The sequence below is a fragment of the Erpetoichthys calabaricus genome, chromosome 4, assembly GCF_900747795.2.
Source record: "Erpetoichthys calabaricus chromosome 4, fErpCal1.3, whole genome shotgun sequence".
Lineage (NCBI taxonomy): Eukaryota > Metazoa > Chordata > Cladistia > Polypteriformes > Polypteridae > Erpetoichthys > Erpetoichthys calabaricus.
In genome coordinates, this window is record NC_041397.2 from 34,187,161 (window position 1) to 34,205,039 (window position 17,879).

General features: G+C 39.8%; 1 protein-coding gene across 1 annotated transcript in view; it reads right to left on the minus strand.

The window, feature by feature from the left end:
* rxfp2b (relaxin family peptide receptor 2b) overlaps positions 1-17,879 on the minus strand; it is a 312,780-nt gene that overhangs the window by 33,946 nt on the left and 260,955 nt on the right. Inside the window, exons 16-17 of the mRNA XM_028800786.2 lie at positions 14,293-14,522; positions 1,104-1,514 (exon numbers count right to left, since the gene is read on the minus strand). Of these exons, the coding sequence (XP_028656619.2) occupies positions 1,104-1,514; positions 14,293-14,522 (641 nt within the window). The remainder of the gene's footprint in view (positions 1-1,103; positions 1,515-14,292; positions 14,523-17,879) is intronic.

Consider the following 17,879-nt stretch of genomic DNA (forward strand, 5'->3'; position numbering starts at 1 on the left):
AAAAAATTATGCATCATATATACAATCTGCATAGTATTTACAATAATTCTATAATTATGTAATTACTAGCTGCGTGTGGTCTTTGGGACAAAAAATAACCTGAAGTCTCCCTAGCAGTTTTACTATACTCGTGAACTTGGAGAGGTGTCAGCTAACTTTTAAGAATTGCCCAGTGCAGAGGACATGGACCCACCTGTGCCACCATTGGCTTTCATAAGACGACACTGGCGATACCATATCTTATCTCTATAGCTGGCATATGAGTCCTATTAATCTTTGTCTCAAGAAAATCCCTCCAGATAGACAATGTTTTTAGTGATAACTTCAAGCCTTGCCCTCCATTGCTGAGGTGTTTCACTCGCACGTTGTTGGGCTGCAGCGTTTGTGTCATTTTGACGTTGTGTCTCTTCATATGTGGCATTAGCATGGGGTTGTTGTTGTGTGGTGGTGTTTGCTGCACACTGGTCTTTCGTAATGAGAAGTGAGGTGCATGCATGTGCCATCTAGTGGCTATGGTTGAGCATGAGCAGAGCAGACTACTCCATACACACACACAGGTCTTTCAATTATATATGTCTAATTATTATAATGGGAATGTACTGCTTGTACTAGAGCAATTGATTTGGTTTGAAACGTTACACTTTGTTGCATCATTCCAGCAATACTGTATGTTTCGAATTAAGTTTAATATGAAAGGGATAGTGCAAACATGCTTTTCTATGTGAAGACATTCAAAGTATTTATTTTGGCACCTTACTTGAATTAAATACCTCAAATCTCATAACATGTAACAGTTTTCTGAAGAGTAGTGATTTCCTGATTTTACAATTGAATGACTAAGGTCATGTTGATATAACTGATATATAAAAGATAAATAAATTGATTTCAGAAAAAAATGCTAAATAATGCTGATAAAGCAAGAGGAAGCAGCGTAGCAACCCAGACTGCAATCAAGCCAAAGCCATTTTGAAGCTAAAAGTGGTGATCTGCTCTGTGAAGGAGTTAGGCACTTCTTATGTCTTCTTTTACTGAGGTTGCATTTTCTTTATTAATTTCTTTTACATCTTCAACTCATAAACCAAGAGAAATAAAATGGCAAATACCTAGAAATATTCCAGTTGAGTAACCTTTCGCTGCTGGCTTTTCCAGTTGATCAGAATGGAGTGGAAAACAAACTCCATTTCTTCCGTAATAATTCCCAAAGAAATCCTCACTCATCAGTGGGATGACAGCAATTAAAAATCCAATAACCCATATTGAGCCTAGAATGATACAAGTCTGGCATTTGCCTGGCCGAATGTTGCTGAATGGAAAGACTATGACCAAGTACTTTTCCAAAGTCAAGTAGGCCAGCAGCATGACAGAGACTTCAGAAGACAGCATGGCCAGAAATCCTATTGTCCGACACTGAAGGCTTTCCATCCATAGCTGCGCATGCTTGTTGTATTCACCCCGGAATTTGACATCAAAAACTCCCACAAAGAAGAGATACACTCCCATTAGGCAATCGGCACCTGAAACCAAGAATATAGAAGGTTAAAATTACATTTCAAACATAAACACCACAGTTCAACACAGAAATGAATACATGATGCAGCAAAAACATATGAATTTAGAACATTTGTCTCTGGAATCAGTTAATTAGGAGTTATTATATTATTGATTTGATTCATAAATGGAATTCGCTTTATAAATCCACTGAGTGTTAACACCATGGACTAGAATTAACTGTATGTGCACATTTATGGTCTCCCAGCTTTATGGCAGGGTGGCAAAGAGAAAGCCACCATTAAAAAAAAGAGTGACCTCACCGCTAGAGTTTCCCAGAAGGCACTTAGCAGACTAGGAAGTCAGCTGAAAGAAGGTTCTATGGTCAGATGAGACCAAAATTGAGCCCCTTGGCCATTATGCTAAATACCAGGTGTAAACACTGCACATTATCAAAAATATGCCACCCTGACCATGAAACATGGTGGTGGTAACATCAGGCTATGCGGATTCTACTCTGTAGCAGACCGGGGAAGGCTTCTCAGGGTAAAATTAATTCAGAAAAACACCAGGAAATGCTGGAGGAAAACTTGATGCAGTCTGCAAGAAACCTACGCCTTGGGAGAACATTTGCTTTCCCCTCAGACAACAACCCCAAGGTGAAAGCCAAAGCTACACAGGAATTGCTTTAAAACAACAAGATTAATTGTGCTGGAGTGGCTTAGTTGGAGTCCAGAACTCAATCCAATGAGGAATTTAGGGCAGTACTTGAAAAAGTCAGTTCACAGATGACCACAATGACACCTGACAAAGCTTGAGCTTGATGGTCAAAGAAATATGGGGAAAAATGTCAGTATCCAGACGTGCAAGGCTGATGGAGACCTGCACAGAAAGACTCAAGGCTGTCATGACTACCATCTACTAAATACTGACTTGAAGGGGAACAATACTTATGCCATCAATAATTTGTGTTTTACTTTGTAATTCATTTAGACTTTGAAACTATTAAGGAGCCTGTATTTGTTTATTGTTGTAAATGTCAAATTAATTTCACTGGGATTCAGTATTGTAGAACAATAAAATGTGAACATTTACAAGGAGGTCAACACTTTTTACACCATATATACTTGCGTTTAAGTTCTTCCACAGAGCAGTCGGGGCTTGATTTTATCGTTTAATTTTCCGGTATTTTATAATGTCGGTCGTATAAGTCGAATGTGGAAGACTCACGCTATTGGTCCATGAGATTATGATATGCTAACGCCCACCTGAGAGAGTAACCATGGAGCACACTGCCTTTATTTTTCTATGTATTGTGCCTATGTAACCACATGGTAATACCCAAACTATTCCAAAGCGATGTTTGCACTGATTTTTGTTTTTTTATCTCACACCCTCATACATCTTTATCGTAAGAGCATCCCTTATCTATGATGGAGCGTTTGATCAGAAGAAAATATGATGCTGGTTTTAAATTGAAAGTTGTTGAAGTGGCAAAAGAAATTGGTAACTGAGCTGCTGCAACAAAATTCGATGTGTCTGAAAAACTGATGTGAGATTGGAGGAGGCAAGAAGACGTAAAAGAAAAAATGAAGTGTTGTATTTTTGAACAGGTGTATAAGTTGGGGTCTGATTTTATGATCGATTTTTCGGGTTTCAAGACCCAACTTATACACGAGTATATACAGTAAGCAGTGTAAGTTACTTATCACCATTTGCATTATTGCTGTGAGGAATGAATGTCGAGAAAGTGCTTACTGCAAGCAATACTTTTAAAAATAATTATTTCACATTAGAAAATATCCATCCATCCATCCATCCATTTTCTAACCCACTGAATCCGAACACAGGGTCACGGGGGTCTGCTGGAGCCAATCCCAGCCAACACAGGGCACAAGGCAGGAACCAATCCCGGGCAGGGTGCCAACCCACCGCAGATTAGAAAATATCAAATTGCAAAATCTTTATATGAAGTAAGGGTGTCTGACACATAGTGATGCTTGAACTTTGAAAGAAATGTCACCAGTTTTCTATGATATTCAGAAGAATCATTGTCATTCTGCTCAGCTCAGTCAAGCTCAAATGGAGGATGCTGACTGAAGCATAACTGACTAATTTCTGGTGGAGAAATAAAAACCTGGTCTTACAGTTTTCTGTACTGCTTAAATGAACTTTAGCTGAAAATGTAAGTATGTGCCCCTAAGGGATAAGGTTGCTTGTTAATCCTTGACTCTGAATAATTGTTTGACATGGAACATGACATTCAGTCTGCCTGTGGTGCAAATATAGAATGTAATGGATATCTCCAACTGTGCTATAGCTTCAAAGTACAGCAGGGTGTCCCATCATTGTGGAATCACAGGGAGAATCAAGACATGGTAACCCTGAATCACCAGGGTGCAGTTAAATTCTATGGTGATCTCTATCTCTGACTTATGCATTGAATAGCATTTTTGGACTCATTAGATAGGTCATGACACACATGCATACCTGGCGATCACCTTCAGGGCTCCAGCAAGGTAAGGAATGCCACCCCAAACTGAGAGCTGGTGCTGTTGCTAACTCTTCTTTTTCTTCCATCAGCAACTCCAGGAGAAACCCCAATGAAGATTGATCAGAGCTCGCAGTGTCCAGACAAGGCCACACCCCTTCTATTAGGGATGAAAGAAAAGGGGACGTGCCCAGGAAAGAGGTCTTCGTGTGGACCTAGACAAGGATGAGTATGGAGCTCCTAAGCTATTTTGCCATAACCATTGTGGGTTCACTTCCTGGTTCCTCCCTGTGTGGATAGCACTTTGACTACTGAGAAAAGTGCTATATAAATGTAATGAATTATTATTATTATTGTTCAAAGACTATATTGGCTGAATTTCTGTTCTTTGAGCCAACAGGCGGTATTTTTGTCTAGTTAAGATTAAATGGGGTTGCATGGTTGCCTCCCAAACCATTCCTCGGGGCTCAGTGTGTCTTTCAGGCAATGACATTAGATTAAACTTTATTTGTCCCAAGGCAGGAAATTGGCTTTTTACAAAAGCTCTTTAAGTAAGTAAATACAGAGATAAATTAAATTATATATATTGTGATGAACGGTCGGGTCCCATGCCTGGCCGGGACGCCCCTGCTGCTTATGTTCCGGGGGAGCAACCATGGGCAGCCCAATACCTCCCCCGGGACGCTTAGTGGCAGCCTCCCTGGCCGACGGTGATTCCCCAACCTCCCACAGGGCTCCATGGGAGATGGAGTCCTCCACAACCTGGTTGGGGCCCGGGGTGGCTGTCTGGTTTCAACAGCCTGGCTGGACGAATCTTCAGCCCCACCCGGAAGTGCAATTAGGACCAGATAGTCAAGCACCTGGAACGCTTCCGGGTGGGCTATAAAAAAGGCCAGCCACCACCACTCAAGAGCCAGAGTTGGGAGGAGGAGGACTAAGCTAGAGGAGGAGTGGTGGTAAAAGGAACAGAGTGTTTTGTTGGTGTTGGTTAAGTGTTGTATGGACTGTGTATTGCCTGTGGGTCACGGGGAAGACGTGCGCCCACGTGTAAAGAAAAATAAAGTCTCTTTGTGTTTCATACATGCCTCTGTGTCCATCTGTGTCGGGTCAGGTGCCTATATAGCGCCTCTGTTACAATATATACACATACTATAGTCTGAACACATGCCAGAATGACTAAAAAGGAAGAAAATTAAAAGAAAGCTTCTGAGTTGGTAGTCCCAGTCCCAGTGACACATTATGCAGGCATATTGCTGTTGGTATAAAGGAGCCCCAGTAACGTGTCTGCACATACTTCTACTGAATGATTTGTTAGCTGAAAGTCCTCAGTGTTAGTTTGTTAGAGAATGAGGATGTGCAGCATTGTTCATAATGACACTCAGTTTCGTTTTAATTCTCTTCTTTGTCACTACATCCTGGGGGTCCAGAATTGAGCTTGCCCTTTAATTCAGCTTGTTGATTCACTCTCTTGAAGTTATGTTACCCACCCTAGGAAGCCACAGTGTAGAAAATCACACTGGCCATCACAGTTATAAAAGATGTGAAGGATGTCACTTCCCACATTAAAGGAACATGTCCTCCTAAGGAAAAAGAAAAAGAAAAGAACCTGCTCTGTCCTTTCTTATATAGTTTCTCTGTGTTACGTTGACCAGTGACCCCCGTGACCCTGTGTTCGGATTCAGCGGGTTGGAAAATGGATGGATGGACGTTGACCAGTCCAACTTATCAGTGATGTGGACCTCCAAATACGAGTAGGAGTGGACTACCTCTGTATCCACACTCTGTATAGTGACCAGACATAGAGGCTTACTTTTCTTCTTTCCTTAAAGAAAACTTGGGACTGCAAAGATCAATATACAGTTTAGTAATTATTTATTTTTCAATATGGATTCAGACTTATTGGACACCCTGTAGTAAAGTGTCATGGGATGGTAGTCACTGTAGAAAAGTCCATCAATCTATCTAGTTTGGAAATCTGCTTAATTCAAGTTTAGGGTTGCAGGAACCAAAACCTTTCCCAGCAGCATCAGGAGGAAAGCAGGAATCAGTCCTGGATGGGGGACATACTCACTCACTAATATGAGACCAATTCAGATTCTCCAATTAACTTATTGAAGAGTACAACATAATGTACTTACTTTACTATGCTTTACAAAATATTTGACTTAAACTTTCAAAAAGCCTTTGACATGGTCTGACAACATTAACTGTAAAACTAGAAGCTGTAGGCATCAGAAGTATCCTACAAAACCTCAACGTCAAATCGGTTAACAGGCAGAAGACAGAGAGTTCAGATAAGAGGTGAAGACTCGACTTGGAGTGAGGTCATCAGTGGAGTCCCTTGGGGGTCTGCCCTTTAGTTTTTCAGATTTAAAGACATTAATTCTGGTATAAATAGCAAACTTTTGAAATTGCAGATGACACTAAACTAGAGCAATCACAGACACTGAGGAGGCAGCAAAACAATTCAGAAAACCTCAGACAATCTTCGGAACTGGGTAAAGACTTGGAAATGCAGTTTAATGTAGAAACGTACAAATGTGGGCAAAAGGAACGCTAGTTATAAACACATGATGTCAGACAATGTCATATAGGAAGCTGCCTCTGAAAAAGATTTAGAGGTTTATGTTAGTTAGCACAACATTTTCATCATCTAAGCAATATGCAAAAGGAATTAAAAAGTCAAATAAAATATTAGTGATGTTACGCTACTACATAATGCACTTGTGAGACCACATCTTGGGTGTTGTGTGCAGGTCTGGTCACCATGGTACAAGAAAGACAACCAAAGGTATCCCAGGCCTTATGGAGATGTCCTACTGTGACAGAATTAAACCTGTGTAGTCTAAAGCAGAGAAGACTGTGGGGGGACCTCATCCAGGTACTTCAAATTGTCAAAGGCATTGATGAAGTGGATCCAGCAGAATTGTTTCAGCTTAATGGTGAATCAAGTACTTGAAAACATCAATGGAAATTAAAGGGAAGTACAATTAGGACTGAGACCAGGAAGCACTTCTTTATGCAGAGTTGTGGGAATCTGGAACAAATTACTGAGACCTGGAGTTGATGCAGGAACCTTAACAATTTTTAAGAAGAATCTGGATGAGATATTGGGGCAGCTTAGCTATTAGCTAAACAAAGGGGCTTGATGAACTGAATGGTCTCCCCTCGTCTGTCAATTTTCTTATGTTCTAGATGTGGAAGAACAACTGAAGTAGGAAAAAATTTGTAAAATTAAGATTGTTTACTGTTAGAACTGAAATGTTTACCATCAAAGTATCTAAATATCCTTGGCTAAACTAAATTAAAATCATGAGATAATGTTGTACAGCACAAAGCTAGCCAGTCCCGAACCAATGGACTTTTGTTCACTTTGCTCATTTATTAACGTGCTGCCTTGACAGTGACTGCTCACACCACCACATTAGGACGATGAGAGTGTGGCTGTGGCAGGTTCACCATCCCATAGGCTCCTACTGTGCTAGCGCTCAAGCACCGAATTTCAATAACGGCCTGCTAGCTCAGATCGCTGTTTTTCTGTCCTTGGCACTGATGCTCTCTACATGTCTTTCCTCCATCCCCTACTGCTAGAATCAGCCTCTTTACTATAATTTAAAGCATTATATATCATGATGTTTGTTGAAAATTTACAGTGGTATAAAATCAGCATGTACAGTATACTACCTATATTCAATGAATATAATGTATAATTATTTTACAGTGTAATCACATTAAAATAGTGGCTTACACTAGATGCCTTAATAATGCCCTACATTTAAGTGTAAAAACCTTAAAGGAGGAAGGTAATCTAATAACTAAAAATAATACATTGTTATAGAATTAAAGAGAAATAGAACACAATAAATGGTGAGGAGTCATTATTGAAAATGAGGGAAAGAAGAAGAAGACACATTATCTCTTTGATAACGGACTGTGAAATTACAGTTATTGTGCTAATGTTTTCTGGCTGGATGGTTAAAGATAAAAGATATTCTCATCTTTAAGGTTTTATTACTAAGAAGTGTAATGTCTGGAGTGGGGGTAATGCAAGTTTAAAACACTTCCATAATTATCAGCTCTCTTAGGTTGATGATCATGTACCCACTAAAAGAAAGTTTTGAACATACCATACATATTAGGGTTTTACTAAATACTATTGGCTTTAATCAGGGTATTAAAATGGAATAAATTTTGTGTAAAAATATATACTCATTAAACAAATTATTAGGAACACTGCTAAAACTGGGTAGGACCTCCTTTTGAACTCAAAATGGCCTCAATTCTTCATGGCATGGATTCTGCTAGATATTGGAGAGATTCTGGTCCATGTTGATACGACTGAATTCCACAATTTCTGCAGATTTTTCAGCTGCACATTCATGCTGCAAATCTCCTGTCCTACCACATCTCAAATGTGTCCCGTTGGATTCAGATCCAGTGACTGGGAAGGCCAATGAAGAACACTGGACTCATTGTTACTTTGATGAAACCAGTTTGAGATGACTTTTGCTTTGTAACATGGTGATTTATCATGCTGGAAGTAGCCAATCAAAAGTTGGGAAAGTTGTGACCTTTGAAGGGATGCACATGGTCAGAAATACTGAGACAGGGCATGGCATTCAGACGATGATTGACATTCCCCCCACCATTGCATCACCACCACCAGCCTGGACAGTTGATACAACTGGAGACGTGGATTCTTGTTGGCACCAAATTCTGACCGTAAAAGTCTGTGTGCCTCAGCAGAAATTGAGATTTGGGCTACATTTTTCCAGTCTTCAAATGTCCAGTTTTGGTGGTCCTGTGCACACTGCAGCCTCAGTTTTCTGTTCTTGGCTGACAGGAGTGGAATGTGACGTGGTCTGCTGTTATTGTAGCCCATCTGCCTTAAGGTTCAGACTCTTGTGAATTCTGAGATGCTTTTTGGCTTATCACAATGGCACACAGTGGTCACCTGAGTTACCATAGCCTTTCAGTCAATTCAAACCACTCTGGCAATTCTCCTCTGACCTTTCACATCGACGTGGCTTTTCCATCTATAGAACTGTCACTCACTAGATATTTTTTGATTTTAGCACCATTCTGAGTAAACTCTAGAGACTGTTGTGTGTGAAAATTCCAAGAGATCAGCAGTTACAGAAATACCCAAACTGTCCTGTCTGACACCATCAATCCTGTCACAGTTGAAATCACTGAGATCACATTTTTCTCCTCATTCTGATGTTTGAGGTGAACAATAAGTGAAGCTCCTGACTCGTATTGCATGATTTTATGCATTCTGCTGCTGTCAAATGATTGGCTGATTAAATAATTGAATGGATCAGCAGGTGTACAAGTGTTTCTAATAATTTGCTTTGTGAGTATATTGGTGTCAACATTGATACTCACTTCTGATGAACAATAAAAGTAAAAAAAAATGAAAATGGAAATATTGCAGAAGTGCAAAACGTAAAAGGAACATGTGCTAACGTAATCTTAAAACTTAAAGTAAAGTTTTAAATCTTATAGTTTATTTACAGTTTTCTTAATGATTTAAGATTTTTATAGAACCATATGTACAATGTGTCTTATAATACAATGTAAAATCATTAGAAATATAAGTGGAATTAAGATGGTAAGCAACTTTGATGAGAGCAATGCAGTTTGAGAAAACATGATTATCAACCCAGCACTGCTGAAATACAGGGATAATGAAGTGACAAAAGAAAAACAAACAAGCTTATTTCTTGTGCACACAGGAAAATGTGCATAGTTACGAGATATTTTTGCATGTACATGGGAAACTTTTGCATCCTTGCGACATTTTATACTTTCTCATGGTCAGGTCAGGTTGGGGACCATGCACTGGTACAGCACGTTACCGTACCCACCACATAATATTGGCAACCCCCCGGGCAGACACACAGTTCAGCCCCACCCTCCAGAGATGGCCACCTACTGTATCTGCAGCAGCCAGGTGTTACATGGGCATCCCATTGGCCTGATCCTGCCGCTCAGGTCCTCAATAATGAGAATCCTGTGAGCCAGATCACCTTCGGGGAATCACACCACAAGGCCATAGTGCTGTAACTCACAATGCAGGTAATGTGCATCATTCGGGGCTCCATCAGCAACTGCTTGTTTGATACAAAGTCAAACCAGCGGTACCCAAGGATTCTCCGAAGAGACACAATACTAAAGGAGTGCAGTCTTTATCTCAAGTCACTGGATAGCGTCCATGTCTCATAACCACATAGCAAAACAGGAAGCACCAGGACTCTAAAGATTTGGACCTTCATCCTTTTGCAGAGATATCGAGAGCGCCAAACACGCCTTTCCAATGACCTCATGACCCCCATGCTCTCCATATCCGTCTACTGACTTCATAGGAAGAGTCACCAGAGACATGAATGTCACTGTCAAGGTAAGTAAACCTCTCGACAAGGTCGACACTCTCTCCGCAGACAGACACACTGCTGATGGCTGTGCCCAAGAGGTCATTAAAGGCCTGGGTCTTGGTTTTTATCAGGACACTCGCAAGCCCAGACACTCAGACTCCCCACTCAGTCTCAGCTCCCTGATCAGAGCCTCCATTGACTCTGTGAAGATCACTTTCACATGGGCACAGGAAATTTTCTTGTGCAACATACAGAAGAACAAACAGAGTAGGAGAGAAGAGGTTGGAAACATGCAACTATAACTATAAGACTACTGACTGTTACAGGTGTGAAAAAATGCAGGGGTGGCACACTGATAATGACTGCCCCTGCAAGGAATTTGCGTTTTCTCCCCGTGTCTAAATGGGTTTTCTTCCACAGTCTAGAGACATGCAGGTTAGGTGGACTGGGGATGCTAAACTGGCCATGGTGTGTGTGTTTGGTGTGTGTATGTGTGTGTTCAACCGGTGATGGTCTGGCATCCTGTCCAGGGTTTGTTCACGCCTCATGCCCTATGCTAGCTTGGATACACTCCAGCACCCCAAATGACCCTATTCAGGACTAATCGGGTTAGAAAATGACTGAAAAAATGTAATCAATGTATTGAGTCCACCTCTATTGAACAACAGCTAACTGCTGTAACAGTCAGTAGTCTTTTATTTCTAGTCTCTGTTAGCTCTTCTGTGATGTAACAGGGTATTATACTGTATATCCATCCTTCTTTTCTTCAGAATTGCTGTACATGTCTCAGGGGAGCAGAAGAAACTAGGGTGAAATGACACCTTTCATTGGCTAACTAAATAGATTACAAATGTGAGCTTTCGAGGCAGCTAAGGCCCCTTCATCAGGCAAGGTGTAACAAAGAAACTGAAAAATTCTCTAGCTTATATTGGGACAGCAAAGTGATTTTCTTCTTTCATCTTAACAACCTTTTTGTTCCAATGTTAGCAAAATAAGATGAATTAACCCTGAAAGAAGAGAACAATGAACTAATAAAATGTAGAGATAAGATAACCATTGATAGAGAAAGTCCTGTATGATTTTTTTGAAGTGCATTGTCTGTAAGATAGGCCTCTGATGTAGTCAGCTGGTCAATCAGTCTGTTAGTACACATATCTGGTCATAAAACTCTTGTCTCTGTTCAGACCATTTTGTAGAGTGTTGAATTTAAGCATAAGTTTGTATTCCCATTCTCTCCACTCCTGTTAGATCTTGAAATTACCCATAAGCACAGTGACCCTCAGATCCTTTATGCTGAGGCCATTACTGTTAAAGTGTGCTGCCACCGGAATTTCAATACTGTTCTGATTAATATGAAATCTATGTGAGTTCATTTGCTGGCGCAGTGTCTGACCAGTTTCCCCTACATACAGTCCAGTGTTGGGGCACGCTATGCACATGATTAGGTAGGCCACATTAGTAGATTTGCATGTGAATGGACCCTTTATTTTATGCTCCTGCTGGCAATGTGGTATAAGTACCTGATCTGTCGTGTAGATATGTGCACAGGTGCCACACCTGTTCTGTAGGCAGGGAGATGTGCCACTTGCTGCTGAGCCACACATAGAGTTTCAGACAATCAGTTGTTTGAGGTTTGGTGGTTGTCTGTATGCAAGGAGGGGAGGTTCTGGGAATATATCCTTCAGTTGATTGTCTTTCTGTACCATGGATTGAAGCTCTTTCATAATTTTGCAAAGTGTTTCCAGATGTGGATGATAAGTTACAACTAGTGGGGCCCGGTTCTTGGTTTCTGCACCTTTGTATTCCAGAAGGTTTTCTCTGGGTATAATCGTAGCTCTCCTGATTTGTAGGTCTGTTGATTTGGGAGTGTATCCTTGTTTGATGAAGTCTGTCCTGAATTTCTGCAGTTGTGTGTCCAGATCCACAGGGTCTGAGCAAATACGATTGTAACGTATTGCCTGGCTGTAGATGATGGAGTTCCGTATATGCTTTGGGTGGAAACTATCATTTCTTAGATATGTCCGTCTGTCTGTTGGTTTGTAAAAAATAGAGGTCATAAGGGTACCGTCCTTTATGCGAATGGTAGTGTCCAGAAAGCTGATTTCTGTTTGTGAATAATTTAATTTAAGTTTTATGTTGGGGTGGAATGAATTGTAATTCCTATGGAAGCAAAGAAGGTCTTTTTCGCTTGCGGTCCAGATTATAAGAATGTCATCTATGTAGCAAAGGTAAAGCAGCGAGAGACAGAAATTGATTTTTACTGAGATTTAAGGTCAGGACTCTGACCAAGCTACTGAGTGGTGTTTGTCTTCTCATGTTTAAGCCACTGCATGTTGCTTTGAGAAGGTGCTTTGGATCCACTGTCATGTTGAAAAACAAACATATTCAACAATGAGAGCTTTCTCGGAGAGGGGAACTTCTTTGCAACATAACTTCTCTGCCTCAAGTCACTTTTGTCCATTGTACAGCCCTAAACAGCTAAATCTGCCTATACCTACTACTGTGGAGTATGTCCATGACATGACGCAACCATCACAATACAATGCAGTGAGAATAATGTTACCTGTCTGGTGAAATGTGTTTGATTTGCACCACATGTATGTATCACTTAATATTCAGTCTAAAAAGTTCTGCTTTGGCTTTATCAAAAACATTCTTGTCCTCTTAGTGAATTTACAAAGATTTGTTTCAGATGAGGATGTTCCATAATCACTCTGAATAGAATAGCAGAAAGCCTCTAATATACAGTATAGTGTAAAAGAAGTAAAACTTTAGGAACCTTCAAAACTCAACTGGATGTTATTTTGGAAAAAATAAGTGGCTAGGACTGGTGACCTTTGTTGGGCTGAATAGCTTGTTCTCATCTAGATTGTTCTACTGTTCTAATAGCGATTGTCCGGTCACAGACATTTTGCCTACTGAATAGAACAATAAGGCATATCTTTAGGGGCAAAACCAAGAGCAGCCAGTGTGAAAGCGAAAGTCACTCCATCGAGAGACAGCATAGTGTTCAACAGAACTTTCAGACACAGAACCAAAGTTGAAGTCATAACAATACACACACCATAACCAGAATCTTTTACCAAGTCATTTTTATGTTCATTTTGTTTGAGCGCTCAGCCCCTTACACATGTCTTTAGTCTTTTGGGTCAAAGCCTAATTAAAGTTGGAAGTTGTGTATATCACAGTTGCCATAATTTCACAGGTCCACACTGCATATTTATCACTTGCCCAACATCCATACACCATCACCATGATCAATGATGATGTTTTGGGTCATCATTTTCAATTTTCCTGTGTTACTGCAGGTTGCGTCTATGTGACCATCACATATTTGCCACATGACACTATTGCCTTGCTCCTTTTGAAGATTTTGATGCAGGAGCTTCTATGTTCAAGTTTCTGGATATTTACAAATTACAAATTTACAAATCTGTACAATGTGATTAGCTCATTTTCTTTGCCAATTCTTCTTCTTCACTTCTGGTATGAGGAGGGTCTCACTGCAGACCTTCAGTGACAGGGCTCCCATGATGTCATTTTGGGGCCGGTGGATGGAGGTGTGAACTGTAGAGTCTTGGGACAGGACTATCTTGAAAATGTGCCGTTCAGTATCCATAGCTGCCTTTACATGTACACATTGCCCTGTGCAACACAGGCCACTTCACACCTCCAGCCACAGGCCCCTAAATGATGTCACAGGCATGGGTCAGCCACTAGAGACCTGTAGTGAGACTATATTGGGTTAAATACTGCCCTACTATCTCAATGGCTTATCTGATGGATCCTTCTTCTTTATAAATCACTGAAAAAAATCACCTTGCAAAATATATTATTTATTTACTAGCCACTAAAGAAAGGTTGACATTTACATTAAAATGCTTGTAGACACCTGCTGGGTGTCAAAAACTCAAATTATGGAATATTAATACTTACAACACAATACTTTGATGCACATGGCATGCCGAGTGTTTTCAGCTCGTATAAGAGACCTCATGCAGATGACAAATACGTTGCCAAAGCAGGTGATGAATGCAATAACCCAGACTGACACTCGAAGTATGATGTTGGCCAGCAGGTCTTCAAAAGATGAAATTCCATCTGTGTTTGGCTTGCACTTCCGTACATGAGGTGCATAGGAGCAGTACTGAAATTTCTTGAAATAGCTGAGGAAACGGAGCAAGAAAAAAAATATATCAGTATGTTAAAAATAGCACAAGTCAGGACAACTGGTGTCTTTGTGGAACAACTCTTAGTCATTTTAGTAAATCACACAGACCGTGTGCAATGGTCTTTCCATATAATGTAACTGACAGGTAAAATAGTTGCTATAATCTAACAAGAAAGCCAGTTAGTCTATTTAAGTGTGTCTTGAATAAAGAAAAAAACAAAATGATTGCTTAAATACAGTACCTTTCAGGGCCATTCTTAGCAGTTTGGGGGCCCTACGTGGTTCAGAATTGTGCAGGCCCCGGATGGTGGGGGGAGCTCAGGAAGGTGTTCTAATAAAACGTCCGGAAAAGGCCTTAGATGACCAGTAGGCCTACATGTACGCTTGTGTGTATGCAGAGTGGTAAAATATTGATTTTGTTCTGGATCTGTTAAAGGCTGGTAATATAGGGATATTTCATGATTTTATAGGGATCTCTCTGAATGAAACCGAAACGAATCTCTAAAATTAATGTTTGCTATAGTGCATTTGGCAAAATTACTACGGCGTGACAATGTTATTAGGGATTTAGGTGAAGACTGCAATTTGGATAATAAATTACCATTGTTAATAAGATTAAGAGATGCACTGAACTGAATTTCCTGGGACTGGCACAGACGGCTGCAGTGCCAGGGGCATGACAGGGGCCCCAGGCCCACGGCCCGGTCGAGGCCCTTCACGGATGCGTAGTTCGCATATGCCTAAGAATGTCCCTGTACCTTTTATTGACTTCCTGCTATGAACAGAGGGGACTGTTATGAAAATTAAAAGCTGGCCATTTTTTCTCCATGTGGTTCTTTGCTTTTAATCGTTATTTATAATTGTACATTAGCTGGTACCTCAATAATGAACATCTAAATTATGTGTAATTACTCTATACTGTAGTCCTCCCTTCTTTCCTCTGAAAATATAATTTGTTAAAGGCACTTCACATTAAAACCCTAACCTAACTGCCCATTTTTTTTCTAATTGATGTCATGTACTATAGATTAGTGTCATGGGTGGCAGTTCTCGGTGCATTTCATACTTAGTTCATCTCATCAATGTGAATCAAAATAGTAATGGGTGAACACTAGAAAGTCAGAGAGCAAAGGAAGGCAGGTCATCATGTTATCACTGCATGTGCCCTCGACTAAAGGAAAAAGCTGAGTTTTCGTGATGAAAATCATGGGACTACTGTATGTAAGGAAAATGGAAAATCACCAGGGGGACAGAAAGCAGTCTTAGACGAGTCCAGAGTTTCTGGTTCACTGGCAAGAAAAGAGAGATGTGACTTTTGCAAGGTTATTATAGTTTTGCCTTTTTATATTAGTTTTTATTTCTATATTTTTTCTGGCCTTACTTGGAAATTCAGTTTAGTTTTAGTTTTCCTTCATTGTGAATTTTTAGTTTAGCTTTTATTTCACAAAGACATTTCTATTTTATTTTTATATATATTAGTTTCAGTTTTAGTTTTAGTAATTATGGCATGGAGCGCCTACGGAGTTAGTTTTGTGTCACAATCAGACAGAACTGTATACTTAACAGATTTGGATATGAGTTTAATGTTAGTGGAAGCTTATTGCACTGCCTGGTTTACTATCTGGTTTTGTTTTTGTCTGATAAAAACAAGCATAATCAAAACTAGACACTGAATATGAACAATTTTACGCAATTTTATAATTTTTAAAATATTTTCTCATGAAAATCACAGGGGCTTAGGATGAACAGGGCTCTTAGACTTGGATGAGTGTGCAGACCCCACCTAGCTGTATTGAGGGAAACAAAGAACAACAAGCATGTAGTGTCAAGGTTAGGGGCAGTGAGACTTGAATAGACCACCATAAAGGACAGTAAGCCCATAATGAGTAGAGCAAGAGCAGGTAGTAGGAGTACGGACAGGCATAAAAAAACAGAGACAGCGTCTGAGATTAAGAACAACATATACATTATCTAAACTTGTTTATCCAGAGTAGGATCACAGGAAACCTGGAGCCTACCACAGCAGGTTTGGATGCAAAGCAGGAAAAATTCCTTGTATGCAATATGTATGATAAGGCTGATGAAAAGAATATGATATTTCAACTATCTATTTTGAGAGAGAGAGAAAAACATTGAAAAAAGGGAGACAAATATTTTAAAATATAATTCTGCTAATGAATTACTTTCATAATATCAGGTATTTTGAGTTGTGAATATGAACTAAAAAAGATAAATTAATAAACATGGAATAAATACAAAAACCCATTAGTATGTTTAGTTTTTCATCACTTGTCAGACTGTCTACCTTTGTTTGTATCGCGTCGTTGTTAAACGATGTTTTTAAAGCAAAAGTGATTGGTCAGCAACAATATGCTGATCTTGTATGATGACCTAGTCAGTCTCTCGATCAGTGCCGTTTTATTATCAAAAACCGGGAGTGCTCTCCCCTCGACTTTCTTGTATACTCAGATATGGGAATGGATATTTGAGGAGTAAACCGCAAGACAATGATTATATTTTTAAATTATCAACATTAAGGAACCATCAACAACAAATCAAGTGACTAATATATTGAGCAATTATTATAAAAGTAAAGTTGAATAAATTGGACTCTGCAGCTGTATAAATAAAAAAAAAAAAATCGAGTATGTGTTCAGGTAAAGTACCACTTCCGGGTGATCGATTTGGCCCAAAAGTTAATACAGATCTATAATTGTGGTGTAACAACCACATGCCGAATTTCATCCATCTATCTAGTTGCGTTATCGTGTTTACACACAAACAGACACACACGCGCATACACACGCGCGCACACACACAATTCCAAAAAACAGTATTGTTGGACATTGGTTAGTCTATAACATCAAGATTCATCAAAATATCGAGGTCGAATTTTTTCATGATTACTATACTTTTGTATATGAGAAAGTAAAAACGATTTCTTCTGTGCAAAGTGGCAGGTGAATTGCTGTCAACAAAAAGCAGACATCTGAGAAATAAACTGAAACGTTACTCACTCGTGATTTTTCTGTCCATATGCTAAACGTTTTGTTGACAAGCACATTCTGATTTCAGCCGTTTGAGTTACATCTTGACAAGCACAAGGAAAGGTGGCAAGCAAATCGCTTTCTATTTCCCACGCACTTATTTCTTTACGCACCTGCACTCAGCTTGCTCTGTCACCGCAAATGCTGTGTGAACAGTCGCCCTCTGTCACCAGCCGCCGTTCACTGGATGAAAATGTGTGGGCGGTTCGTGTTGGATGACTTTCTGTTTTAGAGTTAAAACTTACAAGGGTTAAAGACTAATGGCAAGAATATTCATTCAAAAACGAAAACTAAAAATATTTTAG